This window comes from Portunus trituberculatus, chromosome 22 (genome assembly GCF_017591435.1).
Source record: "Portunus trituberculatus isolate SZX2019 chromosome 22, ASM1759143v1, whole genome shotgun sequence".
Taxonomy (NCBI): Eukaryota; Metazoa; Arthropoda; class Malacostraca; order Decapoda; family Portunidae; genus Portunus; species Portunus trituberculatus.
In genome coordinates this window covers 6259862-6287659 of record NC_059276.1, presented here as the reverse complement: position 1 = coordinate 6287659, position 27798 = coordinate 6259862, and the positions used below count along the sequence as shown (strand labels likewise).

The window sequence follows — 27798 nt, the reverse complement described above, 5'->3', positions numbered from 1 at the left end:
AGGAGGAGGAGGAGGAGGAGGAGGAGGAGGAGGAGGTAAGGAAGGCTGAGAATCTATGTCAAAATTATCTCAGAATACAAGCGTCTGAATTACACTCTTCATTTTGGGAGGATTTGTAATGTAATGTAAAAATCAGTTAATATTACATAGTATGTATGTATGCATGTATGTATAGACAGAAGGAGAGATGAAAGGCTTATATACTTATATGAGAAGTGACCCTTTCACTCTGATGGCTCTCAATAATACAGAAAACACTGTGCAAAATACAAGCTACACAGATGTCAAGTCTTAGCAAAACACACTTAAAGATACGGTCTGTGTTAAGAGATACAGGAGAACCCAAGTCTCTCATGCAACTTAGATTAATAACGCGATTCATTCACAGTGAGAAAGTACATAAGGCATCCTATTAACATGTGGGTCTCTGCACATGTCATGCAAGACTTCACACTGAGAGCAATTTACATTTTTGAGACTTTGTGAAGGAACGACAACAGATTTTGTGCCTTCTGAGGAAATGATCTTAAGGGACACCTCAGTTTCAGGGATCCTTGTAACTCCCTTAGTCTTTCCTGTTGTGATTTGTTTTTTTGAGGAGGTTTCATTCTCCCTCAACTCTTCATGAAAGGTAGGCATGTGACACCTTACGATTTAGTGTCCTCTTAAATAAATAACATAATGGACACCTCAGTTTCAGTGTATAGGGATCCTTGCAACTCCCTTTCTTACTCTTTCTGATATAGCTGGGCTTGTTTCATTTTTCCTCACCTGTTCATGAAAAGTAAGCATTAACGAACTACGAGTCTGTGCCCTCAAAGGAAACTACAGAGGGACACCTTGATTCAGCCGCCAGACACCCCTTGCAACTCCCCTTCCTATTGTGATTGAATTTCCTGGTTTTGTTGTATCTTTCCTCACTTGTCCATGCAAGGTACACTTAAGTTACTATGTTATGGAAGCATGTACAAGACTGTAAATAAGCTATGTGTACAATAACACCTTTCTTATTGAGAGTTTTAAAGTGTCCTCCATATAGTGATGCATTTATGTAGTGGTATAGCAATAACTTTAGGTATGTACATAAGCAAAACTCTGCTCATCCTCACCTAGAATCACAAAGGCATTAGAACTGATTGGTGTGTTGATGCACCGGCAGACTCCTTCAGTATTGCATAGAGTAATACTACCCCACCAAGACAGTCAGGGCCACATTCTTAACTCTCTCAATTTCCCCTCTGAACTATTTTTAAAGAGATAACTGGTCAGCCTTTCATGATATTTACCCATGACCCTGAATTCTTGCTAAACTATAACTAGAATCATGAAAAAACACCTGAAAATTGTTGCCACTTTATATTACACCCTATTAAAATTAGCCAAGAGACACTGAGGTACTTGAGAATGTGGACCTTATAGTTGCATGCTTATCCCTACCACAAGGAGAGAAGAGTGACTACCTCAAGTTAATATAGCACCTTGATGTTACAAGCTTCAGACAGAACTAGTGGTACAGAACAAAACAAAATGAAATAGCAGTTTATCTCACGTTTCAGTGGCAGTTTTCTCCAAGATTAGAAGGTACTACTTGTCTTGTCCTGCAATTCCTCTACCACTAAGCCTGTCTGTCATCTGTCACTATAGGCTTTTAGTTACTGGCTTGGCAAATGGCAGCATAACATCAGAGTGTAGAGTATAAGAGTGTCCAGCAGATTTTTGACCACTACATGCTGAGGCAGATGAGGAATGAGCCTTTCTTACTGCATCACACTACATCTAGTCTGAGCCATGGGAGCTTGAGTCTGCTTCCTTAACACTGTGATGTCTGGTGCATGTCTGTGATGAGGATAATTATCACAAGCAAACCAAGATATGTGTGTGTGTGTGTGTGTGTGTGTGTGTGTGTGTGTGTGTGTGTGTGTGTGTGTGTGTGTGTGTGTGTGTGTGTGTGTGTGTGTGTTTTAAGTATATACAGGTGGGAAATAAATTGTATTGCATTTCCTGGCAGTAAGACCAACTTTCCCCACAGACTCTTGGACTCCAACACCACCTTTGGATATTCTACAAGTTGAGTTTCCTACAAGATTCATAAATACTTCACAGTGATATTCTTGGTGTCTAAATACACGGTGTGATGTGCATGCCACTTTCTGGATATTCATTTGAGTTTGCTACATCTCTAAATACTCCATAGATTAATATTCCTGGTGAAAACATTACAGTCACCATCAATGAACCCTCCCAGAGCACCAGAATTCCACCAGAGCCTCACCAGTACCTCACCAGCACCTCTTAGTGTCTGTGTGATGCGTGCCAAAGGGGAATCCACACGCACACACTGCCCAGGCGCACTGTTACTTGTTCCGCTGGGCTGCGTGTTGTGCGCTGCTGTCTTTGGGCCTCCTTGGGGGTGGCATAGGGCTTTCTGGTGGGGTGGTAGCGGCGGTGGTGGTGGCCCCGGCTGAGGCTACGCTGGATGAGGACTTGCGTGTGTTCTTGAAGGAGAGCTTCTTGTTCCCTCGAGGAGATGAGCCGGTGTCTTCATTGCTGTTCATGTGATCCATCAGTAACACACCTTCAGAGAGATAAGGTAATGTTAGTAATGATAGTTATATTCTATCATGCTTGGAAGACACCTCGGCATAAGAAATAGTAGCCACAAAACATTAAAAAAAAATAATAAATGAGAACTATCTGCCAACACTACTAAATTCCAAAAGATAATTCTAAGATAAAATGAAAAGGAAACAATTGTTGGTGAGGTGAAAATGGAAGCAGGTTATAAAAGGGGCATAAAACATCACCATGATTGTTTTGGTCATGTTTGGGGAAATGATTACTTGTGTTGCATCTCAGGATAGGTTGATGTCACTCCAGTATCATATGCACGTCCAAAGAAAGGTAAAACTGTAATGTGTTATGAAATGTGCTTCAAGAATGCCATCATGTGGGGTCAGGCACACTTCTCACATCCACACCTCAAAACATTATGATGCCACCAGTGTGAGGAAAAATAGTTAGGTGATAAATACATTAATAGAGAAGAACCATTATGTCAGCATGGCACAATTCTCGCTCCCAGTCAACATGCGAGAACTCTGAAAAACCAGTGAGTAGAAGCTGCAAACTTAATGCACACACATACACACACATACACACACACACACACACACACACACACACACACACACACACACACACACACACAAACATACACACACAGCAACACACACACTCACACACACTTTAGAACCTGTACATAGCAAGTAAGTCACATGCCACCAATACTAACACCTGTCCAGTGCCTGGCACGAGTGACACTCCTCGTGGTTTATGTTATTGTTGCTCTTTTCTTGGGGTGGAGTGAGGGGGGGCCCTTTAGTACCTGTGGAGTGGTGACGCTTGCCCCCCAGCATCTGACGCACCCCTGTGTGTCGCCAGCGGTCAATATATAGCACCTGTATACTTATTCTGACCCTTCCCACTTATTGCTACAGTATGATGAAGGATAAGAGTCGAGTGATACTTCAGTCAGTTAAATTATTCAATGTGTCACAGGTTATGAAGGGGCTGCAGAGTGTTCCAGTGAGTGCAATACTTTCTTAATGGTGTACAGTACAATAAGGTGTGGCTTTGAGGTTTAAATACTGGTCTCCTCAAGTATTATCACATCATTGCTGAGTGATAAGATAGTGTACACTGAGGGAAGGGACAGTTTTCTTTCTTAACATTGCAAAAATTCTTATCAACTAGTCACTGTCAATGAGGGTCAATACAATGTACCATGCACTATATTCATTGTGCCTACATTGGATAACTGATGAATCAGCTTGGTAATAAAATAACTCATGAATTTTTGTAGCTATAAACTAACAAAGTATGCATTCCCACAAATCAGTTTCTACATGACAGTGCCATCCTGCATAAACTAGTTTTACAATTCACACTGGTCTTTGGAACATTTGTATACAGTCCTTAAGATGTAGCTAACACTAAAAAGCATATGTCAGTAATATTTCCACTTCCACACCTTGTTCTTGTTTTAAATATGAGTCTGCATGATCTTTTTTTCTTCTTAAATGTAAGATGGGAAAACTGACCAAGGGCAACAAAAAAGATTAAACAAAAAGGCCTACTTAGAAGCTAGTCCCCGATTACCAACCACCATGTTAAAAATTCACTCTCAACTCACTTCTGGCTTTCTCCCGAAGGTGGTGTTGTTCCCCGGTGGAGTAGCTGGTGGGGCGGGTGAGTGGGGGTCGCTGTGGGGGGCCGGGGGGCAGCTGCGGGCCATCCAGGAGTGCCGCAGCCAGGCCAGTGCTGCCCGTGTTGGCATCAAACACCCTTGAGGAGAAAGATGTCCCTGGGAAGAGAGGACATGTGATGCCTCAAACTCTCTCTTTCAGTCTCACATGCCAAGGTCCGTTTTCTCCGCACTAAGGGTGACGACTTAGCAAATAAAAAGTAAAGAAAAGCTGGAAATCATTTTGCTTCTTGGGTGAACACAAATTAAAGATTCCACAAAGCTTTTCTACTGCTACAACTCTCAGTGCAAAGAATTTCACTCAACTCATCCAAAAACTGTTTGGCTCCAAGTTTTCCTCTACATTCATTCTTTTGCACAACCTTAGAAATTTTCAATATACAACTAATTCTCAGAGCTCCCAAAAATCCCTCTCAAGTTTTATATATCCCTCTCAAGTGCTTTCAGTCTTCACAGCTCTTACTTTAGCCTATCAATCCTTCAGACAACCTTGTATTTTTGTTCATATAGTGTACCAATGGATCATCTTATTAGAGAAACCATTCACTAGGAATCACCTCAGCTCAGCACACACCTTCACCAGGCAACCATTACACTGAGCACAATATTCCTCAAGTGCCCACAACTAATTGTTTTCTCTCAACACTCAGCACTACATCACTGCCAAGCTGAAATAAAAAAGTTAATGCAGCTTATGAGTATACAACTAAATATTAAAATCAGTAAGAAAGATACACTAACAAAACATAACAAGGCAAATAATCTTTTCGCTCTTTTCTTTCTCCTCCTCTTGCTGCAAAATAAAATAATCATAACACAGCATAAAACTTAAGACACAAGCACATTCAGGCAGTAAATAAAGAGAAACACCAGGTTAGTAGCTTCTGCTCACTTGTACTCAGCCAGGTAAAGTGAGTGAAGCAGAGGGGAGGGAGAGAAAAGGGACACTTAACTCACCAGAGGCACGAGTGGGTCCTGACGCGAAGGTTGTGGGGAAAACAGGGCAGTAAACAGAGGAGATGAACGCCTCAAAGGTGGTGGCCTCACTGTACTGCTCTATAATGGTGTTGAGAGCTCTGGCACGTTCTTCATAGCTGTGGAGAGTAGTGTGGGTTAACTGACTGGTAAGGAATGGTAGTGTCTTGCTTCATGTAATTCTTATGTGGTCTGGTTGGTGCTCTGTTTGGTGTTCCTGTGATGGGTTTAGTGTTGGTTTAGTATGAAGTATGCGTGGTAGTGTCTTGTTTCTATGTGACTCTTATGGTTAGCTTGATTTCCTGTTTTGTTTTCCTGTGATGGATTTCTTTAGTGTAGTCTTTATGTGGCTCTGTATGTTTTGTTTCCTATACTTTCTTCACTACTGTTCATGTGAGGTATAAGTTTGTTTACTGTGGTTAGGGTGAGCAGTGTTGTGGCTGATAGTGTGTGATGTCTCCTCTTCCTCACAATTCTATTATCCTTATCCTGGCTGACAAGTTGTGCATTTGTTCCTAGTTTGTTCACTAGGGTTGCAATACTTTTCTATTGGTCACTGTTCACTACTACTCATTTAAGCCTTTCAACATGATTTAGTTTCAGTAATAGTTAAAAAAAGACTAGGAATCATATAAATGATTGGACAAAATGCTGAAAATTCCTACAAGTTGAAATAACCAGTGATAAATACAAGAACTAAATAAGAATGACAGTAAATAGTGAGTGACAATTGCAATCTGCCTCAACACGCATCACTCTGAGTCCTCACAAGTTTTGATAGAGTGCAAGGCGGCTCCTCTTGGCCCTGGAAGCATTGACAGCTGTGGAGCGGACCAGGCCAGGCAGCACCTTGTGGGCCACAATCGCTCCGTCAAATAGCGGCCCAAAGAACGGAACCTGATGGAGAAACACTAGTTAATGAAGGGATGAAGTGTTTTGGAACTATGACAATGAAGGTAAGAAGAAATCAGTGGGTTTCATATTTGCTGATGTTGTGTTCAGCTTTTTCAATTAGAGATGGAAAAAAGGCCATGTTAGAAAGAGGATAAGTGAGGGATATACTCAGAATAGAGATGCAGATAGCAATAAGACCAATGGAAAGACTGAGAAAGGCCTGGAGATTGTCAGAGAAGGAAGACATGACAAGGATGAAAACCACAATAATCACCTACAACAAAAAGTGACTCATCAAAGCACAGAGAAAAATTAGGAAGTTAAGTCAAACGATGATAGTACAAAAATGGAAATGGAAGTAGCCAGAAGACCAATGAAAAGATGGAGGAAGAGATTGTGGAAGGAGGAAGACAAGGCAAGGATGAACACCATAATAATCACCAACAAAAAGTGCCACATCAAACCACAGAGAAAATGAGGAAGTGAGATGATGATGGTGAAAATGGGACAGACCTCAGACTTAGTGGAGATCTGTATCCTGTAGAGTCTGTTGGGCAGTGGGTAGATGACAATGAGGACGTCACAGAACTCGGTGGGGATGATGCCGCGGCGGTAGTCCCTCGTGTGTTCAGACCAGACAATGTGCACCTCGTCATTGCCAAGGTGCCGAGTCTGTCAAGGTGTGGACGCAACGACATCAGTACTGCTATTCTGATTTTCCTCCATATTGTCATTTTCTTTATTCACATTTTCTTGTTCCTCATGACACCACCAATATACAAAGAAAGAAAATTTATGCTCCTCAAACTTAAAATTTCAGCTTTAATACATGAACAAGAAAAGATAACAGATTAACATACAAATACATAATAGTAACTGGCACCTAAGCTTAATATATACATAAAACAACCACCAATACAGTCAATAATCACAGTCGGGGACAAAAGCATGGCCCTCTGCCCTCACCTTCTGCAGCATGCTCTGCTCTGAGAAGGAAGGCATGCGGGTGGACACATGGAACACCACCTCAGTCAGGGATGTGGCGTAGTAAGGTGCCGTCTCCCCCGTGGAGCCATTACGCTGAAGTCCACCAAGGAAGCCCGTGTGTGTGGCCAGCTCCACCTCCCACCCCAGGCCTCCCACAAACTCCTGCAAGAATGGCAAGTTTGAGTGAGCCTCCATTCCTTCATCCATAGCTTCAGTTTGATCTATCTAAATACCATGCAGGAAATCAAACACAGGATGGCCCCCACAAACCAACACACACTCACATACATCATTCACACTCTTAGCCCATGTGCTTTAATAGGATGGTCTTATTTGATAAATATATGAAAAATTACCTCACGATAAGTTCCCTCACCTCAAAGCCAGCCGAGCCTCCACTGTTACTGAGAATGGACATTTTATCCTCCTGTCCCTCAGCCACATAGATCACCGCCATCTTGTGTGTCTCCCGGCATTTCTGCAACAAAGCATAAGAACATATGGTCATTCACTATCAATTTCTTAGTTCACATGACTCAAGTAACATCTGCATCCTATTTGAACAATACAATACTACATCCTTACCAAATGTCAGTGATCTTCCCCATCTCACCTGATTGTCAAGATTCTTCAATTCTCGCAGAAGTTTGTCGTTCTTCTTGAGAGTAAAGATGGACTGCCGTTTCTCCCACGAGCCAAGGCCAAGCTGGTCAAACAGAAGACGGCCCAACTGGAAGGCTGACCTGGACTCCACTGGGGCTGGGCAGTGGGAGCTAGGGCAGACCATGCTGTGGAGGGAACACATTTTGAGTTATGGCACCACAACAATATGATGCTAATATTGTGAACACTATTTCTGCCTCCATCTAGAAAATAGCCGTACTAGGAAATATTATAAAGGAGAGATAAGTAACATATGTTTAACACTTGCCTTTAGGACTGAGAAATTAAAATAGTCCCTAAGCAGTCTATAAATGTTTGCTCTCTGCTTTTCAAACTTGGGAACTATAAAAAGAAAAGAATAAGTCTAAATGTCAAATGTCAGTCCTTTTCACTCTAGTTAACCCATTCAGTACTGGGACATATTTTTACCACGAGTTTTGGGTATGATTAGACGTTTTTATTGACATTATGAAGGGTTTATGTAGATCAGAAGTTTAGCAGCCTGAGTCTTCATAATTTTAATCCCCACATAAGCTTTTGAAGCTGTATAAAATCACCAAATAGCAAGAAGAATAAATATGAAAACACGTATAAAATCACCAAATAGCAAGAAGAGTAAATATGAAAACACGTCATGATACTGAATGGGTTAAGGTTAAGACCACTACTTTTGTCCATACCTAAAAAACTACCACACAATAGTCATGAAGTGGTCTATAAATGTATGCTGTCTTCCAGAACTTGAAAATTAATACACAGAAAGGACCAGTGAGTTAAATGTTTGCTGTCTTTCAAAACCTGATAAATAATGGAAGGAAAGGATCAGTGAGTGTATGTAAGCCTTGACTCACTTGGGATCAATGGAGTGTCTGGTGAAGAAGTCGCTCTCCACATTGCGCTGGTTCAGGATGGAGGAGATGGCGTCGTGCTGTGCCTCAATGGGCAGAGTCAGTGGCGGACCAACAGCCTCATTCAGTGCATGGCCAAACTGCTCCAGCACCTCAGGACTTGTGTAACCAATGTAACTTAGCAGCTGTAAGGAGGGAGGTTAAGGATTATGAAAAGACAGACAAGCACTGAACTAGATCAGCAACAAAGAAACAGTCCAAAGGAGCAAGGCAGGCATGGAGTGTTGCTCAGATGATGAAAAAGACCCACTCACATCATCCAGGTTGTCAAGGTCCTCTGCTGAGTCCTCATGGGTGGGCAGCACACCTGGCGGGCGGTGACGCAGGGTGTGGCGCGGTGGGGACGTCACCACCAGCGAGGAGGACATGGTGTCATCCCGGCCAGTGTCTAGGGCTGTGGCAAGGCTGAATGGCACCCCCAGGCCCGTTGGGGAGGGGATGGCACCTGTCTGGAAGTTTGTGGTCTGCAAGGATAATATTTGTTGACATCATTTACTGTAGCACCAAAACACATTATTGCTGCCTTGGGTAATTGAGCAGGTTTCAAATATTCTTTTTATACATTTGGCAATATATAAGTAGTAGATATGTCTTAGTTTGTCATTGATATTCTATGTTTATGTAGCTAGTTTAGTCAAAATTATACAAACTAAAGTAATAATGTAATGCCCAATCACACCTTCCTTGATAGCACACAAACACACACACACAGTCAGTCATTACCCTTCAACATTAAGAGGGTGCAACTTACCACAGAGGTGATGGTGGTCTGCTGCTGTTGTGTCATCTGTGCCTGTGTGGGCTGGTGTGGGGAGTGGGGTGGGTGAGGAGGGTGCTTCTGGCTGGGCTGCTCCTGGACACACTCATCAGGCGGGGCGTAGAGCAGCGAGGCATCCCAGGAGAACTTCCCTGACAAGTCCCGCAAGATGAGTCTCACCTGCAGAGGGAGGGAAGAAAAATGTTTAGTTTCTATTGTAACATTTGTCTATCCATATACCAGGCTGGCGATCCCACACTGGGAGGCTCCTGTTTATGAGAAGAGAAGAGGCTCCTAACCACCTCACTTTGTTCCTCTGTCACATCTTTCAGTAAGCAAAGAATACAATACAGTGGCAGTATTCTCACTCTCTGGCAACACATTATAAAACAGAGGTAATGAGAAAACCCTGAATATCACATGAAAATATCAGATACCAGGTAATACTTTAAAAACACGAACTTGTTAAATTGAAACAAACAAATCAATAAGAAGCTGAGAGAAAAAGAACAACGAATCAAGAAAAACCTGCATTTTCCTTCAAGTTGGTTAATTTTCACTTCTTGTATGACCTTATATTTATTTACCATTATTATTTTTTTTAAGTACAAAGGATACTGGCCAAGGGCAACTAAATTAAAAAAGGCTACAGAGGTGACAGTGCTTTACACCTGTCAATCAATGCCTACATGAGGGGCCGCCGTGGTACAGTGGAACCATGCGTGCTTTGGAGTCCGAGGGGTCTCCAAGCGCACGGGTTCGAATCCCGTCCACGGTCCGAGTGTAGGTTGGGCTTCCTCACTCGGGGCAACGGTTTCCTAGCAGGTGGCCTTTGAGATAGGAGGTACCTCAAAAAATATCCCCTTTAGCCCATAAATTTTCGTGAAAAGACCACATGGTAGGGAGAAAGTAAAAAAAAAAAAAAAAAAAAAAAAAAAAAAAAAAAGGATGCCATAAGTTCTAGGCTATAAAACGTACTTCAGAATTTGGAGTCTTGAAACCCACAGTGGCAGCTCCCCCAGGCACCTGCAGGGCTGGCAGCTGCACCAGGGACAGCAGACATGACTGATTGAGGGCAAACAGCTGGACATGCGGCGACAGGAACACCTCAGAGGAGAGTTCGTCGCTGGAGAGTCCTGGCACGTCGTCTCCCTCCACTACCAGGGAGGAAAGTCGTTGGGCTCCCACACCCAGGGGGAAGTGCCACAGGTGGTTCATGATGTGGCTGGTGATCTGAGGTGCACCAGTATTTGTTAAAAGAAACACCAAAACAATCCTTACAATCTCAATTTAATGGAATGTTTGTCTGATTATGAACATGAAGATGTTCACATTATGAACAAAAATCAAGCTAATAATAAGAGAACTAACTATCATGAGCATCAAAACTTAATCTCCGCTAAACAAGACACAGTTTAATACACCACTCACAGACTTGGCTGCTAGCTGGATGGTGGAGGTACAAGGCTGAGTGAAGGTGGACCGTTTGAGAGAGTCCCCCCTGGCAGCAGTGTCCAGTGTCCTGCTTGCTTCCTCCTTCACCTGAGCATCAAAGTCAAGCACCTCAATGTTGGGGGACCTGAAGTGGCCGTTCTTCTTCCCGCTGGTTATAATGTGTAGCACCTGAGGGAGAGTCATGGCAGGTGTTGTGTGTTTATTACCTATCCCACTGCACTAAACTGTGATAGTCCAACACTGTTCTGAATATTTTCCTAGTGGTGTTCCTTGCTTCTGCATTTCTTTCATCTGCTTTATTCTTTAAACCTTTATCCTTTTTTGTCTTGAGAAATGAGTTAATAATTAGAGTCTTTTGTTGTATCTCTGTCCTGTGCTTTAATAGAGCTCAGATTTCAACTTTTTCCTTTCAAATTTTCACATGTCCCTTCCTATTTCTGTATTTACTTGATCTTTTATGATACTCTTAAAATTAAACTTATCCTTCTTTATATCTTACCTCCATACTAACATCCTTAACAATTTACATTGATCAAACTTGTCAACATCCTTATTCCTTCGTTTTCATTTCCACATATCCAATTCTAATTGATAAATCAATGTATGCACTTCTAACTAGTCACATTTCCTGCTGTGGTGGTCTAGTCCCTCACCTTGAAGACATGTTGTAGGAGAGGCTTGCGGTCTTGTGCTGGCTGGATCAGGACCTGGTGAGGCATGCGCATCACCCACTCAGCCAAGCAGAAGAGGCAGGACAGCACCAAATGTTTGCCTTCAGCACTCCCGGTGAGGTTCTGGTCTGTCCCAATGGTCCCCAGGGTCTGGCACAACACCTATAGTATTTTGTTTATGTCATTTCTACATTGTTGGATAGGTTATAAGGTACTCTATGGTTAAGGACAACATGATCTCTTTCCTGATGTTCTCCAGTCACAGTTAACCAGTCAGTAAATCTATATATTAATGCTATACACCCCTCACTTAATGTCTATCACTGGTCTTGCATTTCACTCTTAACACAAGACAATTCTTTGTTTTGAGACACCAGACTAAAACTATCACCCACAAGACTCATGAGCTACCATATATCAGTTGAGTGGGTTTATGCAGTGTCCTTTTCCTTAATGTCTATCACTGGTCTTGCTTTTCAGTCTTAACATGGCAGGCAATCATCCATTTTGAGAATTACATCAAACTAAAACTGTCACCAACACCACAAGATTCATGAGCTACCATATGTCAGTTGAGTGGGTCTATGCAGTGTCTTTTTTCTTAATGTCTGTCACTGGTATTGCATTTTACTCCCAACACAGCAAACAATCCTTCATTTTGACTTACATCATGCTGAAACTGTCACCTTCTACACCAAAAGTTTCATGAGTGCTATTATGTTTGTCAAGTGGGTTTATGCAGTGCCTTTATTATCTTACACAAAAGAGCAGCATCTCACCTGTATTATCCTGGCAGGGATGTCCGGGTAGTGTGTGAGGAAGGCTTCAGAGTGATCACAGAGCAGCAGCAGCAGGTCAGCAGCAACTTGACCCACCAACCGTCCAATCTTGAGGTGATACAGATACATTAGCTAGTGTTGTGAATGGGTTTGTCTAATTCACTACTAGATGCGGGTGAGAGTGAGTGAGTGTTATGTCAGTGTGTTGTTTAGCTGTCATTCTAATGTGGTTGGGTGTGTCATCTGGAGTATAATCAATTACTTACTACTGAATATGAGTGGTTCTGGTCATGCACTGTAAGGCTGAGCTGTGCTGTTTATTTGCAGTTGTTTTATATTTTATATGTTAAGGATTTAAAACTTCAGCTCCTTCTTGATTACTCTAGTACAATCAATAGCTACATGTTTTCTCCCTCTCACCACAGGGACATGTTACTTACCTACCTATACATCAAGTGTTATTGTGTCTCCTTGTCAACATACACTTCCTTCAACCCGAGTCTTACTGCCCAACATAACTAAGTAAAATGTACCACAAGCTGGATGCAGAAATAATAATAATAAAAAACAATAACATGGTAGGAAGAGAAAGTGCAACCCACAGGATCATATTTAGCATATCTGATAAAAGAAAAATTTTACATCTCAACGAAGGAAACCAAACACGTATAACCCATACTAAGCAACTGTTTTGTCTGTTCAAGGGGATTTATTTCCAGGAACAGAGCTTCACCTTCACTACACTCAGCACAGCCTTACCACAAAAACCCACTGTGAGAAGCAGAAACAAGTGACGTCCTGTGAAGTGAGTGCATGGCCTTAGTGAACAAGCACAAATATCAAGACAGAGGATCCTCAGTGGTTTCCAGACTTGAGGATGTACACAGATGAAGACAAGAACACAGCCATCACCCATTTAGACCACAGAAACCACCAAATTGTCAACAGAAAGGAGGAAGAAAGAAGGCCTTTGGTGACATAAGACTTGCAGGAGTACACAAACAAATATAACATTACTGCCCAATAGAAGCATATAAGAAGCCCTGAAATCAATAGAAAGCTGCTGAAAGGTTCCCACTAATGAGTGAGACAAGAGGGGACACATGGACAGACAAGGGCACCACCACCACCACAACACGGCACATTAAGGCAGGCTATACCTCGGTACTCTGGATGAAATGCTTGGTGTGGTGCTGGGGAGGTACTGCCTGCTAGAATGCAAAATACTCATCAGTCTCGCCATGCAGGGACAGCAGCAGGGAATGGATTACTTGCCAATGGGGACAGGAGGGTATTAGGTCATTAGGGTTACACACAAACTCTCTGGATTATGCCACACATGTAGGCCACTGTTAATAAGCAAAATAAGTCATAACATAACTTAAAAAACTACTCTGTGATGACGAATGACTAACATCTCTAATCAAACCACACAATTCACAGGCTACTTGCAAATGTTCACACAACTACAAGGGTAAAAACACTAGCTACTTAACACCACAAATAACAATACATCACAACACTAATAGTCTACCTCACAAAACTGCTAAAATTCTGCAAGTGAATGATGCCTTGCTTACTTACACTGCTCTGCCTCAGTAACCCATGCACAGCTTCAGTACATTACTCATGCACAGACTCAGTTATGGTGTCACATAAAGCATTCATGAGGCATTAAATCTCACCTCTTTCAAAACACTGTAAAAACTCAAAATATCTTAAGCAAGTGCAAATTTAATGCTTCTTCAATTAGAGAGGTGAGCCTGTGAATAAAAAAAACAGCAACAAACAAACTTCTTGACATGCTAGGGATGAATGGAGGGACAGGCAGAGGCTTGCAGTGCCCCTTGCCCCTGAAAATCAAAGTTCAATAGAGGAAGCATTCAAACCTTGAGGGAAGCCAGAAGCACATTGATGGCTTCATTGACTTTGGTGTGGAAGGTCTGATGGGCCAACTCGTGGTAGAGGTAAATGGCCAGGGTGGAAAGGGCAAGTGACCTTGTCCGCCACCACCCATCACGCTTCCCACTCTTGAGCAGCACGTTGACAAGGTGGTCCTGTGCCAGGATGAAGCAAGGGACATGTGTAAAACAGTGTATGCAAAAAATGTGATGGGTGGAGGGAAGGAGAAGGATGATGCATAAGGGAAGGTATTTATGTGTGATGAGTACATGAACAGGAAGTGATGTGTGGGAAAAAAAAAGTAGATGGATGTGGAGGCATAGAGCTAATGGTGTGTGTATGGAAAAAATAAATAAATATATAAAAAAAAATAATAATAAACTAAATAATGGCTGCTAGATGAGACAAGGTATAAACATGAGTCAGTGGTGAACGAATAATTATGAGAAGCTGCAATTTATGATGGTAAAAAAATTAAACCTAAGCAGCCTATATATAAAAAATATCACATGTATAAAGAACAGATGGATAGAAGTATTAAAATTAAACAGTTGAAAAATTAAGGGTATCATTAAAAGAGGTGTACTTTTGAACTTTGACAAGTGGTAGAGATGCAAAATTATTACAGCATTAGAAACTCTCCTTAAAAAACTCCTCCTGCCTCCCATACCTTGACATCAGAGCAGTTCATGAGGGTGAGGTCCGAGGCTGCGGGCTGGAGCACAGGCATGGACGGGTACAGCGATGACAGCGGCAGCAGTGACCCAAGCAGACTCAGGGCTTCCATTTTGGGTGACTGCTGTGAATAAAAAATAAAAGATTGAGGAAGGATTAAGCAAGAGGGTGAAGATAAAAATTTGGATGGTGATATACAAGAAATTTTCATAACTATTATGTATCATAACAAGACAATCACTAGGGAAAGAAAACAGAAGAAAGGAAAACAAGAGAAGAAAGGAAAAATAAATCAGAGTAGGAACTTACAATTTTAGGATCCACAGATGTGATGACAGTGTTGGTGGCAAAGATGAAGTCGAGGGTGAGCATGGAGGAGCCCGGCAAACCAAGGGAGAAGAAGCTCGGCCCACACTCCGCCACCAGCGTGTTGATCACCTCCTGCAGGAACCACAACAATCAATACCCTTCTGAATACATCAAAACAAGTGGAAAATAAATTAGCTCACATAATTTATTGAGTTCTTCCCAACAATCAGGATGAGGGAAGAGTGTGGCCTCACCTGGTCTTGCCCCACCAGCCCTTGATGCAGGACTCGGTAGAAGTGAGTGATCATGTCCCTTGGTGGCGCTATGTCATGTCGCCGCACCATCATGATGCACAGCAGCCTGTAGGCCATGGTCTTGCCTCGGCGGAAGGCAGGAGGCAGTGTGAGGGCCTGTCAGTGGAGGAGAATGCATTCATTACCCTGGAGTCAAAACAGTGAGGTCATATGAAGCTCTGACAAGGAGTGACTTAAGACACATTTTGAGCTATTAATATGCCTATGCTTTGTAAAAAAAAAAAAAAAAAAAACACAAATAGCGCTGAAAAAATATGGTAATTAGAGAAGACAAAATTACTCAAAGAAGCTATCTACATTCCAGGCCAGCCATCTATGCAGGACAGCCCAGACAAACCATCACACATCATTCACACTCAGCCCCATCAATAACTATACAATTTTTTTTTCCCTTCTTTTATCATTCTTTGTTAATTTATTGCAAGACATGGCATTCCTGTGTGGTTAGAAGTAGCTTGGCCAAGGCTCACATTCCTAACCTTTTCAACACACACACACACACACACACACACACACACACACACACACACACACACACACACACACACACACTCACTCACTCACCCTGAAGCACCACGAAGCCACCAGTGTGAGGGGAGGTATGAGTTCTGGTGGTTCTGGGCTACTCTGGTTGTCCAAGGAGATACTTTGGTTGTTGCGCAGCTGTAGGGGGAAGAATGCATCAGTGGTCAGGTGTTTATAAGAGATCAACTCAGTCTGCTACAATGTAAGACTGATCTGTTAGTCTTAATGTGCACAGTATAGGCTGAACTAAAAGTATTGATCCCATCAGTACTGGGATGCAATTTTACCATGAATTTTGGGTATAATTAGATGATTTTATTTACATTAGGAAGGGTCTATGGCAGTCAGAAGATTAACGGCCAGTCTTCATTATTTCAATCCCAACATAAGTTTCTGAAGCTGTATAAAATCCCCAAATAGTAACCAGAATAAATATGAAGACATGTCATGGTACTGAAGAGGTTAAGAGATAAATACACCCACACACACAAAGACAATACACACATCAAATACAGTAATACTATAGCAGAATGCACTACCAAAGAGAATTATGAGTGCAAAGAGTATAAAAGATCCAGAAAATCATGATAATCAGTTACAAAAAAAGTAGAAAATAATAAATCTTACCTAACCCTACAAACACACAAGGGGAAAAAAGTTTCAAGACACTCCTTATAACTTAACATATTAGTTTTGAAAAATCATCTGGGACTAGCATCTTCAGGTTTTTTTTTTTTTTTTTTCATCTTTTTGCACGTAATATAAGAACAATGATAGAGAGAGAAAGAGAAAGAGAGAAGTAAAGCTCCCGTACCTTGACCAGTGTCTCTGTGAGGTCTGAGAGGTACTTGAATATCTGTGCATGGATCTGAGGGGAGGCCACATCATTAGGATCACCGAGGAGTCCTAGCAGTCTCCTCCACAGCACCACAGCCACGTCAGGCAGCCATCCCCGCACTGTGCCGCCAGACATCACCGAACGCTGCTCAGACGACAGCCCTCCCTCCAGTGTGTCTGAGGAACCAAGGGTGTGAGAGCGACAAGGCTGACATGTTCCCTAATGTGATGTGTTACTATGTTAATTACAATGGGTAAGGTATTGCAGCACAGACAGTATCCAAGGAAACCCTAGAGCCTTATATGTATATGTCAATGGTGAGCCTCCAACACACTCACCAATGCTGGTAGTGTCTCCTCCAAGCTCTATCTGCATTGGTGAGTCCTTCATAGACGAGGACTCCACTCCAGATGATGGGGAAGGTGAGGGAGTGCGGGAATCATCATCTGCCAACCCAACAATTACAATTACTAAGCAACAATAAAATGAAGACCAGACAGACAAATAAGGCAATAACTAAACAAAAATTACAAAACTGCATGAAAGTAATCTGCTGTAACAATCATAAAGTAAAAATTCTTCAGTTTGAAGTAAGATATCATTTTTGTAGCACTAATAGAATAAGACATGGTGCTGGAGTGAAAGTTCCCTTGCATGAGGACCCACCATGCGACAGTGTCTCCAGGGACTTGGAGCGTGGGCCATGCAGAAAGCGATGATTCTCACACTCATCTGGAGGGGCACAAACAAACACACTTCATTAATTCTATTCCTAAAGGCAGGATTCTTCTCTTTAAAGGAAATCTTACCCTGGTCTAAGTATTACTCACTATTCCTCTTTCTATAAAGGTTGTGAAAGCAATGTTGATCTTACCTTGCATGTGTCCCCTCACTGACTGTCTCCTTACTGGTAGGTTAGACTCAGAGAGGGAGCGTGACAGCCTCTTCCCCAGGCCATGGTGGTGGTGGTGGTGGTGACTGTTGTGGTGGTGGTGGGACTGATGGTGGGAGTGGTGGTGCTGGTGGGAAGTGTGGGGCCGCTCGTCGGAGGGATGGTGGGGGGACAGCTTGGGACTGCTGCCGTTGCCGCTGGCGCTGGCCTTGAGGGAGCCACCACCAGCGCTGCTCCGACGCTTGCGGGCAAATGGACTGCGATCGGTGCTCCCTGTGGGCCAGACTCAGCATCACACATACCACCTCATTTATTTATTATTTTTTATGTAAGAAGGGAGGCTGGCCAAGGGCAACAAAAACAATTGAATAAAAAGGCCCTTCTCTTAATACTCCTTTACACACAATTACCCTGTTAAATTCATAATAATCTCTTCTTTTTGACTAATGGCCATAACATGATAACATTTCCCTAACACAGTATATGAACATCATAAAAAATGATTTCTGAAAGCTGCACTTAGGGAAGAACACACTTCAATAAATTTCCTTCCTTTTTCAATTACTGGTTGGAATACAATAACATTTTTCTAAACATCCAGAACAAAATCATATCTGCTACCAATTTACATATAGTCTAGTCACAACTTGAAAGTAGGCTTAAAATAATACCCTTTCTTTCCAATCAAGAGAAATACAAGAGAATATCAGTTTCCCAAAACAACACTGGAGAAACACAAGCTGACAACACCAAGGATACTGTAAAACCACACCCTGCGAGACATAGAGAGCAGTGTGCCTACCATGGGAGCTGGAGTGGTCTGGGTGAGTCTCCTCCTGCAGGTTGGTGAGTGTTGGGGGTCCAGGGTTGTGGGTCTCGGGGGTGTTGGCTTGCCGCTCCATCCTCACACTGGTCCAGCTTCGGGCAAAACTGCTCCTCACAGACTGAGTGGAGATGAATGAGTATGATGTACTTTCCCTGGATCGATATCAATGCTATAATCTTTCATTCCTGCCCTAAGTTCTCATTTAGGTATCTATATATCAGGCTAGCAATCCCATAGTCATCAACACAAAGCCTCATAGATCATTCACACTTCCCTTTGCCATTGGTAGGAAGAAACAGTCTCATGAATCTCCGTACTGCACCCTGGGAGCTTCACCTTAACACAGCTTGCCACACACTAACATACACAGGTTCCCCACTACCCGTTTGAAAAACTGATCCCTACCTTGCACCTACTCCAATCACAATAGACACAAGGTACACTATGCTGTGTTGGACATTCCTTACATATTTCAGTTACAATTCAAGCTCTATCGAAACACCATTACTAACAGGTGCAATGAACACTCACATCCAGTCCACTCAGTTTAGTGGCGCCTCTCTTGATGAGCCGCTGTCCTGTCATGCGATCCAGCGGCAGGTTGTTGAGCTCTAGGCCATACACGTGGCGAGCCAACACACGGGTCAGGGTGTCCAGGGTTTTCTGTGAGTGTGAGCAAGTGTAAAAATAAAGAATACATGCAAGTCTACACTCACACATCAGATAGTGTTGTGAAAATATTTCTTTTGAGTAAGAGAAGGGATAAGACATGAATAAAAGGATTACAGCATTTTTTCAAGGGGGTTACAAGGCAATTTTTCACTTATGGATAATTCTTTTGTTTCTGTTCTTTGGGGATGGGTACCTCACTGGGGTTTATATTCTAATACCTTTTTATGACCCACCAGAGTCACTCTTGCATAAAACAGAAAAATTTACAGTGACAACATAAGCATACACTCCAGCAATTTAGGGAACTTCTGCCTCATCAGAGTGCTGTTTGGAGCTGATACAAAGAAGAGTGTGTCCTCACCGCCCACTCCTTGATGAGCTCGTCCCAGTGGGTGAGGGAGGACAGGTTGAGCAGCAGCTGGTCCCACAGCTCCCCAGAGATGGACACGTTCAGGTTAGCTTTGATCCACGACACAATCAGAGTCTGTAACAACACACCGGTAAGTGAATGAAAGGAATGTCACACTTAGTTTCATGTTCTTCAAAATGCATACCTTTCATTAGTGATGTTTTGAAGGCCCCAAAGATGATTAGTTGGATTATCATGGTGTTTTCCTAATCAATGATACAGAATACATGTTATACTATTACTTGATACATGAAAACACATACATCTTCTGCTACACCCTGTTGAATGTGACTGAGATAATATATTGAAACATACTGAAGATACAGACTTTGACAAGACACCATAGATACCTAAATAAAAGCCCATCTCTTGGTCATCCCCAGCTGTCCTTCAATATTCCCCTATACAAAAGCCAACATGCATGACATCCCATCCCAGCACACAGACCTGGAAGAGTGCTGGTGCAAACCGGCTCCCAAGAGAGTCCTCCTTGTGTGAGGTGTGGTGGCTGCACAATGTCTGGGAGGTGATATGCAGTAGGACCACCAGAAGTTGTTCCCTGCAAACACACAAAAATATCAACACTTCTCCTTCTCATTCTGTTATGACTTAATGTCTTTTTGAAGCTTGAAGTACTAATGGGAATGCCAACTTAACATTCACATGAGCAAAAAGCACCAAGCAGCTCACCAAGTCTTCTGCTCCATGCGCGTGTTCATCACCATATAGCGATAGATGTTGACCACATTCTTGCACACCTCCACCTGAATGTCCAGCAGGCGAGGGTAGTCAGGCGACACCTCCAGCAGGAACACATTGGCCACACTTGTCACAAACACTTGCAGGACATTCTAGGGTGGATAAACAGTGAGGTGGTCAGTTGTCTTGTGGATCCATAGAAAAACTGACAGACTGATAAGAGAGAGAGCCCATAGAAAAACTGACAGACTGATAAGAGAGGGAGATAACTTCCTACTCTTTCTGTGAGGTAGCTTTCTTGAATGCTCCTGAGTGATGCCTCATGTTAGTGTAATAGTATAGAAAAAGTGATTGAGTGATAAGGAAAATAATATGAGGAGGGAGATAACTTCCTATTCTTTCCGTGATGTAGCTTTCTTAAATACACTGCTGAACTGTTACCCTCCTGAGCTATAGTATAGAAAAATTCATTGACTAAAAGAAAATAAAAGAGATGGATCAATTCCAACTCTTTTTTGTAATGAAGCTTTCTTGAATACACCACTGAACTATTACCCTCATGAGCTTTGCCTTATGTTAGTGTGCTAGTATAGAAAAATTCATTGAGTCATATGGAAAATAATAAAAGAGATAACTTCCTAGTCTTTAAAATGTAGGTGTCTTGAATACCCTGCCAAATTGTTACCCTCCTGAGCTATGCCTTATGTTAGTGTGACAAAACAGAAAAACTGATTGAGTGATAGGAATAATAAAGAGATAGATAACTTCATACACTTCTCGTCAAGCAGCTTTCCTGAATACATCACCGAACTGTTACCCTCCTGAGTGATGCCTTGTCTTATGAATCCATGCTAGTGTATTAGTATAAAAAAAAAAAAAAAATTGAGAGAAAATAATAAGAAAAAGGTTCCTATTCTTTATAATGCAGCTTTCTTGAATACACTGGTGACTTGTTACCTGCAATCCTGCCCTGATGTGGATGTCCTTGTTCACTGCCCCAAGGTACGACTCGTTCCTCATGCGTCTCTGTGGGGCGGCACCCTCCTGCTGGGACGCTGCCTCATCCCTCGGTCCTGCCCCACCCTCCAGAGGCTCCAGCATAAAGGGAGGCATTTCAGGAGTCTGCAGGAGAGGTAGTTAATTGATGAATATAATTAAGCCAAGACATTCCTGTTCCAGCCTTGGTGAATTATAGAGAAACAGATCTTTTTCCTATAACACAAATAAAGGGAACAGAAAAATAATATAGACATGCTAAGGTAAATTTTGATATATACACTCTAGCCTATATTTTCAGTCAGTATGGTTCCCCTACATGACAAAATCTTGACCTTCATTTGTCAGCTGTCTATATCAGGTTGTCCCAGCAAAACTTACCCTCCCAACAGGTTATCCTTCATTCCAGACAAGTTTAGGTACATTCTGATATATTCCAACACTCCAGCCTATGTTATCAATTTGTATTCTTGACCTTCATTCACTGTCAGCTGTTTATTCCTGGTTGTCCCAGCTAAACTTATCTTCTCTAGTGTGTTGGTCAGCTTTACTCACATTCATCTGTATCCAGTCCTTGTAGGTGAAGATGACGGTTTTCATGACAGAGGCGTAGCGAAAACTGAGGCAGAGAGCTTGGCGGAACAGCTCATGGATGAAATTGATGTTGTCCCGTGAGGAGAACAGAATCCCCCTCACCATCGCTGCGTCCTCCCCTGATCCCCATCTCATCACTGAGGGATAGGCACATGTACATTTTTACATCTATGCTCCTATCTTTTATCATTATTACTACTCTGAAAAAAGCATACCCACCAAAAGAGAAAGGAAAACAGTGACATAATATTCTAATTGCTACATCTTCTGCTGACCCTATTTCATGTCACTGAGGGATTGGTGTATGTACATTTTTATACCTGTTATACTCTTATGTTTTACCATTATTACTACTCAAAAATGTATGATTTCCACAAAAAAAGATAGGAAAAAGTGACATTCAAAGACAGCAAACTTTCACCTGACTCACAATTCAACAGGCATCAAACAACTTGAACTCACGTGACATAGAAAGCAGAAGTAATTGAGTCCTGGTCGCTGGTACTGCCTTCTGGTGCATCGCTGTGACCTGAACGCCTCCCGTCCTCCTCACTGTGCCAGGTAAAGAAACTAGTAAGGTCTGTATGTTTGTATATCTATCCGTACACCAGGCAATCCAACACAAGCTGGCCCAGACATAGTACCACATACATACACACATCATTCACACTCAAGCTTTGTCAGACCCTGGTGGAAAGGGACACATAGATCAAGAAAATAAACTTATATTAACAAGAACAATAAATGCACTAATTTAATGAGATTATTGATTTGGGGTCTCACTCAATATTCCATAATAATAATAATAATAATAATAATAATAATAATAATAATAATAATTGACTACAAGAGGGAAGATTTTCATACTAATAATAAATACCATAACTATGTGACTTGCAAAACACACCCACATATAAACACACACACCATTCTTCCTAACATTAATACAAATACAGCAATTTTCTACAAACAGTGAAAAAATAATAAAATACAGAATGTCAAATAGTAGATTCATCCCCTTAGGCCATTCCAAGAGTGACAGGGACCAGCACTCACCCTGCTGATGAGACAGACTGGCCGCTGCGCTGGGACGTGGCCACTACAAACTTGCACACCCACTCCACCACTGCCACCTGACATGTACCATAAGGACTCACGCCAGGACTACTGCGAAGCTCAGGCAATTCTGGAGGCCAAGGGATATTCACATTGTGGTGCAAACTGCCCGGAACCAAACCAAATCAAAATGAGCCTAACTTGATTTTAGACTATCTGGTACATCAAACTGAACCTAACTAACCTTTTGACTACCTGGCACATGAAACTGAAACTTAAGCATACCAAATCAAACTTAGCCTAACTAAACGTTTTGACTTCTGGTACATCAAACTGAATCAAACTAAACCTTCTGACTACCTGGTACATCAAACTGAACCTAACTAAACCTTTTGACTGATATCTGGTATATCTTTCCTTGGTTACTAATCACTATGACACATCTTTATTTATTTTATAGCCACCTCTAATCTTCACAATAGGTAGAAATTGCAAAATCTATCCTTTTTCTCATTTCCTTCTTTCCTGTAGATTTCATGCACTACTTCTGGTGCTTAACTGCTTCATATCACAGTGAAATGGCAAATGCTACCTAATCTAAACAGAAAAGCATATCAAGTTCTGAGACATGATCCAAATTAACCAGAATCAAAACCCAGGACGGACTAACTTAATAGAAGGAAAAAATGCACCAAACTTTTGAGATATCCATGTTTTGACTTCCTGAAAAATATAACCTTTGGAAAGAAATCTATACACAACACAATCTATTTCTGAATGATCAAAACAGCACACCTAAATGGCTTAAAAATCTATAGCTAGCAAAGTTATGAAATTTTAAAGTCTTTCAAGCTGTCTCTTTGTCTCACCCACCCAGGTTTGGCTTGTAGAGAGTGTTTGCTGCATTGAAGTTTGGGAAGATGTGAGGCATATACCACATCCTGAACATTGTGAAGAGGTAGGAGAAGGCTCGGGGCTGCTGGGTCCGCTCTTGCCACTCCACCCGACGCACCTGAGCACCAACAAAACACACACTTTTAAACAATGAACACCATTGACTGGGAAGAGCTTGGATAAGGCAGTTTAGTAGGAAAAGTATGCATGAGTAAATATATAAAGACAAACAGTGAGAAATTTATGAATGAATAACATGAGGACCAACAGAACATCCAAACTTTTAAACTGAACAAGGGTGACTGAGATGTGCTTGGATGAAGTAGATTAACAGAAAAAGTATGCATGACTAAAGATATGAAGACAAATAGAGAAAGGTTTATGAATGAATCACCTGTACACCAACAGAACAGACAAACTTTAATACAGTGAACACCAATGACTGGGAAGGCCTTGGATGAGGTAGTTTAATGGAAAAAGTATTCATGATTCAAGATATACAGACAAACAGTGAGAGACTTATGAATGATGTAGATTAAATAGAGTTAAGATATACAGGTAAACAGTAGTTTAAAATTGGAGTAGATAAAATACAATACATACATGAATAGATATACAGATAAATAGTAAAAGCTGTGTGCATGAAGTAAATTAAAGTAAGATAAAGCATAGATGAAAGGAGATATGTAGATAAGTAGACAATATATACTTAAAAATCACAGATAAAAGTACATGAATTACAAATAAATAAAAAATGATACAAAATACAACTACAGAAATAATGAGACAGACATTTCAATTAATCAAATGAACAGAAAATTACCTAAAATAAATACATGACAAACAAATAATCAAACTAACCTGTGTGACCATATAGTCTAGAAGTGTCCTGAGAAAATAGGAGGAGAGGTCATCTGGTGGGGTCTTTTCAGTGCTTGATGGGGGGATGACAGGTGAGGGCTCTAGACAGGTAATGCCCCCACAGCCCAGGTCAGGGGACACAGAGGCTGGCGGGGGTGTTGGGAAGCCAGGGACCAGTGAGGCAAACATGCGGTCCATCTCTGGTGTCCTGTTGTCCCCCACGATCATGTACCAGATGATGAACAGTCTGAAAAGGGAAGGTATGTTAAGTATTGGCTGGCTGAGTGAGTGAGTGAGTGAGTGAGTGAGTGAGTGAGTGAGTGAGTGAGTGAGTGAATGAATGAATGAATGAATGAATGAATGAATGAGTGAGTGAGTAAGTGAATAAATGAATGAATGAATAGTAAAGTAAACGGGTTAGTAGCTAAGTGAATAAGAAAATAAGTCAGTGTGTAGGTGGGAGAAAGCATAGATGGATGGTTGGATGAATGAGTGAGGCAAGCAGTTTGAATAATGAGTACCAGATGCATGAATGATTGGACAAAGGAGTCAGAAAACAAATAATTAAACAAATATACCAAAACTGAAATACTATAAGGCCCACAGAGACAACAGACAAGAAAAGAATTGCCAACAGGTCCATGAGCAGCTTACTGAGTCACCTACGAGGGAGACACTCACCGCATAGCATCCCTGCGGAGACGTACGATGTTCCCCGGATGGAGGATCTTTTTGAATATGTGAGTGAGGGCGTTGCACTGCCATCTCTTCTCAAACCTCTCCGGTAGCAGGCACAGGAGGCGGTCAAGCACAAATAGGGAACACTCCAAGTCCTCCTTGTGGCTCTTCTGTACAGCAAAGGTTCCTGGCCAAGACAAGCAGCAGTATTAATGGGGCTTCTCTCTCCCTCTCCCTCATTCACTATCAAAGTTATACATAAGATCTGAATCTAATGATCCACAGGTATATTTTGTAGTGGCACAAGAATCACACTTTTCAGACCCTGGCTTCGTCTGAGGCCCTCTAAGGAGGCTACCATGTATTAGTTCCCTTGGAGAAATTTACAGATGGCATGAAGTTTGAAAGTATAATTTGGAAGTAGCTAACCACTTAAAGTTGGTGAACACAGAAACTAAAAGTTGTATCACCTTTCAGTGTGGGACAGAGAAGTCTTACCTTTCTGTTTAAGGTTGCCCTCAAAGGTGATGAAAGCCTCATAGAAGATGTGAAACACTGGGCTGAAGTTGACATCAAGGAAGGATTTGAGCTCCACCACATCAGTGTTATCTGCAGGGAAGAGAGTCAATCAATTTCTCAACATTATAAATTCACTGTTCTTATCTTATGTTGAGTAGCTTATCTGTCTTCTATTTCTTGCATTTAAAGATGATCTCAGGTACTGATTCTTCTCATGTCATATCCCACACTTGGTAACACCCGCAGCTTACAAGTGATGCCAACACACAAGTATTCTCTAAAGTCACACCTCTTTTCTTTTTTTCTTTTCTATGTAAGAGGGATAAACTGGCCAGAGGGAACACAAAAAGTTAAACAAAATGGCCCACTCAGTTGCCAGTTCCCATGCAGGTCTGAGTTAGCCAAAAAAAAATAATAACATAAATAAATACAAAATTAAAATAAATAAAAAGAAAAGAAAAAAAATAAAAAAAAATAAAATAAAATAAAATAAAGGATAAATATCTTGAAACTCCTACACCAACAGGACAGATGGCAGTAGATGTGTGAGCCTCAGCCACAGCACAGTGCCAAAGCCAGGACCAGCTACTGTCTGGTCATCTGGCTGGCACTCCCATCACTATGAACTGTGCATGAAAGTAAGGCCTGAGAGATGCAAGTGTTAGCAATGACAGAGGCACACCAGTCCTTGAAAATCATTCCAGAGGCTAACATGAGAGCAAAAGAGCAGGAATGAATTGTTTTGGGATTTGAGATTACGGTAATGAGCTTAGCCACCTGATCATTACATCCCCTGACACACACGAGGCACTCTGAGTATAACAGTGGCTCTCACACACTCGGCATGGCACCACCTATCACCTATGTGTCACCTAGGCCACCCAATCTCACCCAGAATTTCACAGAACATTATATAGGTGAAATTTTGCTCTCTTAGAATATCATGACACTTTTTTCTTCCTTTTCTAGTTGAAATAATATGTTTATGACTTGTCAGAGTAGTAATAGTGATGAAAAATATACGAGTTTCTCCATAAGATTATTGTTATCTGAGAAAACCTTTATATTTTATCAAAAGGACAGAAGTTAGTGTGCTGCAATCAGCCAGTACACTCCTGGGAAACCCTTTAATGATAACACCAAACACTGCACATAACTATCAAACACTAATTATCTACCCACCAAAAACTAATTAGTAACTACTACACCACTATAAAATCGCCCAAAGCACCACGAAACACCGTACTAATCTACCACAAGAGCACCATTAGCACCAACCAGAGTAAGCACCACAGCACCGGGCAACGAACGAGGAGGGGCACCACAGCAACACCCGCTATGGAAAGTTGACAGGTGTACCCCACGGAAATAAATACACCTCATATGTCACCCACACACACAAAACCAAGGAGAAAGAGATAGTAGGGTGTGTGTACTAATAGACAGCTCACATCACCGGTAAATAAGGGAGGAAAGGGGCGGGGAGGAGAGAAACAGCAGACTTCTCACCCAAAACGGTTCGCAGATGCCTGAGTCTGGTGGGCGTATCTCGCTTGCTGTCCAGGCATTTACTGAGGCTCTTCTTCACGTCTGACGAAGTGGCGTTCTTCTTAAACATGTTTCACAGTTCATAGTAGGTGTTGTGTGTGATGCGGGCCGCAGGGAGCACGCCAGAAAGAAATGACCCAAAATAAGGCAGGAATCACAACAAAAGCCTCCCTCTCCCGCACTGAGCGCATTCGTACACGCCTCTGCTTCGCTGTACTTCATTTATTCCACTCGTCTT

The 27798-nt window shown here is 41.8% G+C and overlaps 2 protein-coding genes across 5 annotated transcripts; both read right to left on the bottom strand.

Moving 5' to 3' along the window:
• Positions 1-136: 136 nt before the first annotated feature.
• Positions 137-23190, bottom strand: LOC123507587 (ral GTPase-activating protein subunit alpha-1-like). 4 transcript variants are annotated; one of them, XM_045260578.1, is made up of 35 exons: positions 23061-23190; positions 22467-22556; positions 21966-22141; positions 21372-21536; positions 20406-20566; positions 20163-20274; positions 19668-19790; positions 19166-19297; positions 18611-18752; positions 17791-18081; positions 17583-17648; positions 17255-17362; positions 16893-17092; positions 16118-16216; positions 15494-15649; positions 15240-15371; positions 14926-15054; positions 14243-14410; positions 13514-13564; positions 12354-12461; positions 11557-11736; positions 10880-11071; positions 10427-10681; positions 9443-9628; positions 8946-9155; positions 8635-8816; positions 7734-7908; positions 7497-7598; positions 7100-7282; positions 6647-6805; positions 6009-6136; positions 5222-5358; positions 4193-4363; positions 3293-3427; positions 137-2575 (listed from the first exon to the last, which is right to left on the bottom strand). In XM_045260578.1, exons 2-35 carry the CDS (start codon positions 22522-22524, stop codon positions 2355-2357), a joined length of 5193 nt encoding a protein of 1730 aa, XP_045116513.1. In that variant the 5' UTR covers positions 22525-22556; positions 23061-23190; the 3' UTR covers positions 137-2354. The 4 variants fall into 4 exon arrangements, with proteins under 4 accessions (XP_045116513.1, XP_045116514.1, XP_045116516.1 ...); XM_045260579.1 differs by having other exon boundaries at positions 13514-13561; XM_045260581.1 differs by lacking the exon at positions 3293-3427.
• Positions 22685-27630, bottom strand: LOC123507391 (ral GTPase-activating protein subunit alpha-1-like). Its single transcript, XM_045260201.1, has 7 exons — positions 27522-27630; positions 25992-26102; positions 25497-25680; positions 24816-25062; positions 23934-24072; positions 23061-23190; positions 22685-22691 (listed from the first exon to the last, which is right to left on the bottom strand). Exons 1-7 carry the CDS (start codon positions 27628-27630, stop codon positions 22685-22687), a joined length of 927 nt encoding a protein of 308 aa, XP_045116136.1.
• Positions 27631-27798: the final 168 nt, after the last annotated feature.

Excerpts from the sequence above, each read along its gene's own strand:
- LOC123507587 (XM_045260578.1), bottom strand. The coding sequence starts at position 22,524 with ATGCACCAGAAGGCAGTACCAGCGACCAGGACTCAATTACTTCTGCTT. Across the intron at positions 17,093-17,254 it reads AGGAGACACTACCAGCATTG|ACACACTGGAGGGAGGGCTG; the intron begins GTGAGTGTGTTG and ends TTGGTTCCTCAG. Across the intron at positions 11,072-11,556 it reads TCCTACAACATGTCTTCAAG|GTGCTACACATTATAACCAG; the intron begins GTGAGGGACTAG and ends ACTCTCCCTCAG.
- LOC123507391 (XM_045260201.1), bottom strand. The coding sequence starts at position 27,630 with ATGTTTAAGAAGAACGCCACTTCGTCAGACGTGAAGAAGAGCCTCAGT. Across the intron at positions 26,103-27,521 it reads GCATCTGCGAACCGTTTTGG|ATAACACTGATGTGGTGGAG; the intron begins GTGAGAAGTCTG and ends TCTTCCCTGCAG. Across the intron at positions 23,191-23,933 it reads TCTCTACAAGCCAAACCTGG|AATTGCCTGAGCTTCGCAGT; the intron begins GTGGGTGAGACA and ends CTTGGCCTCCAG.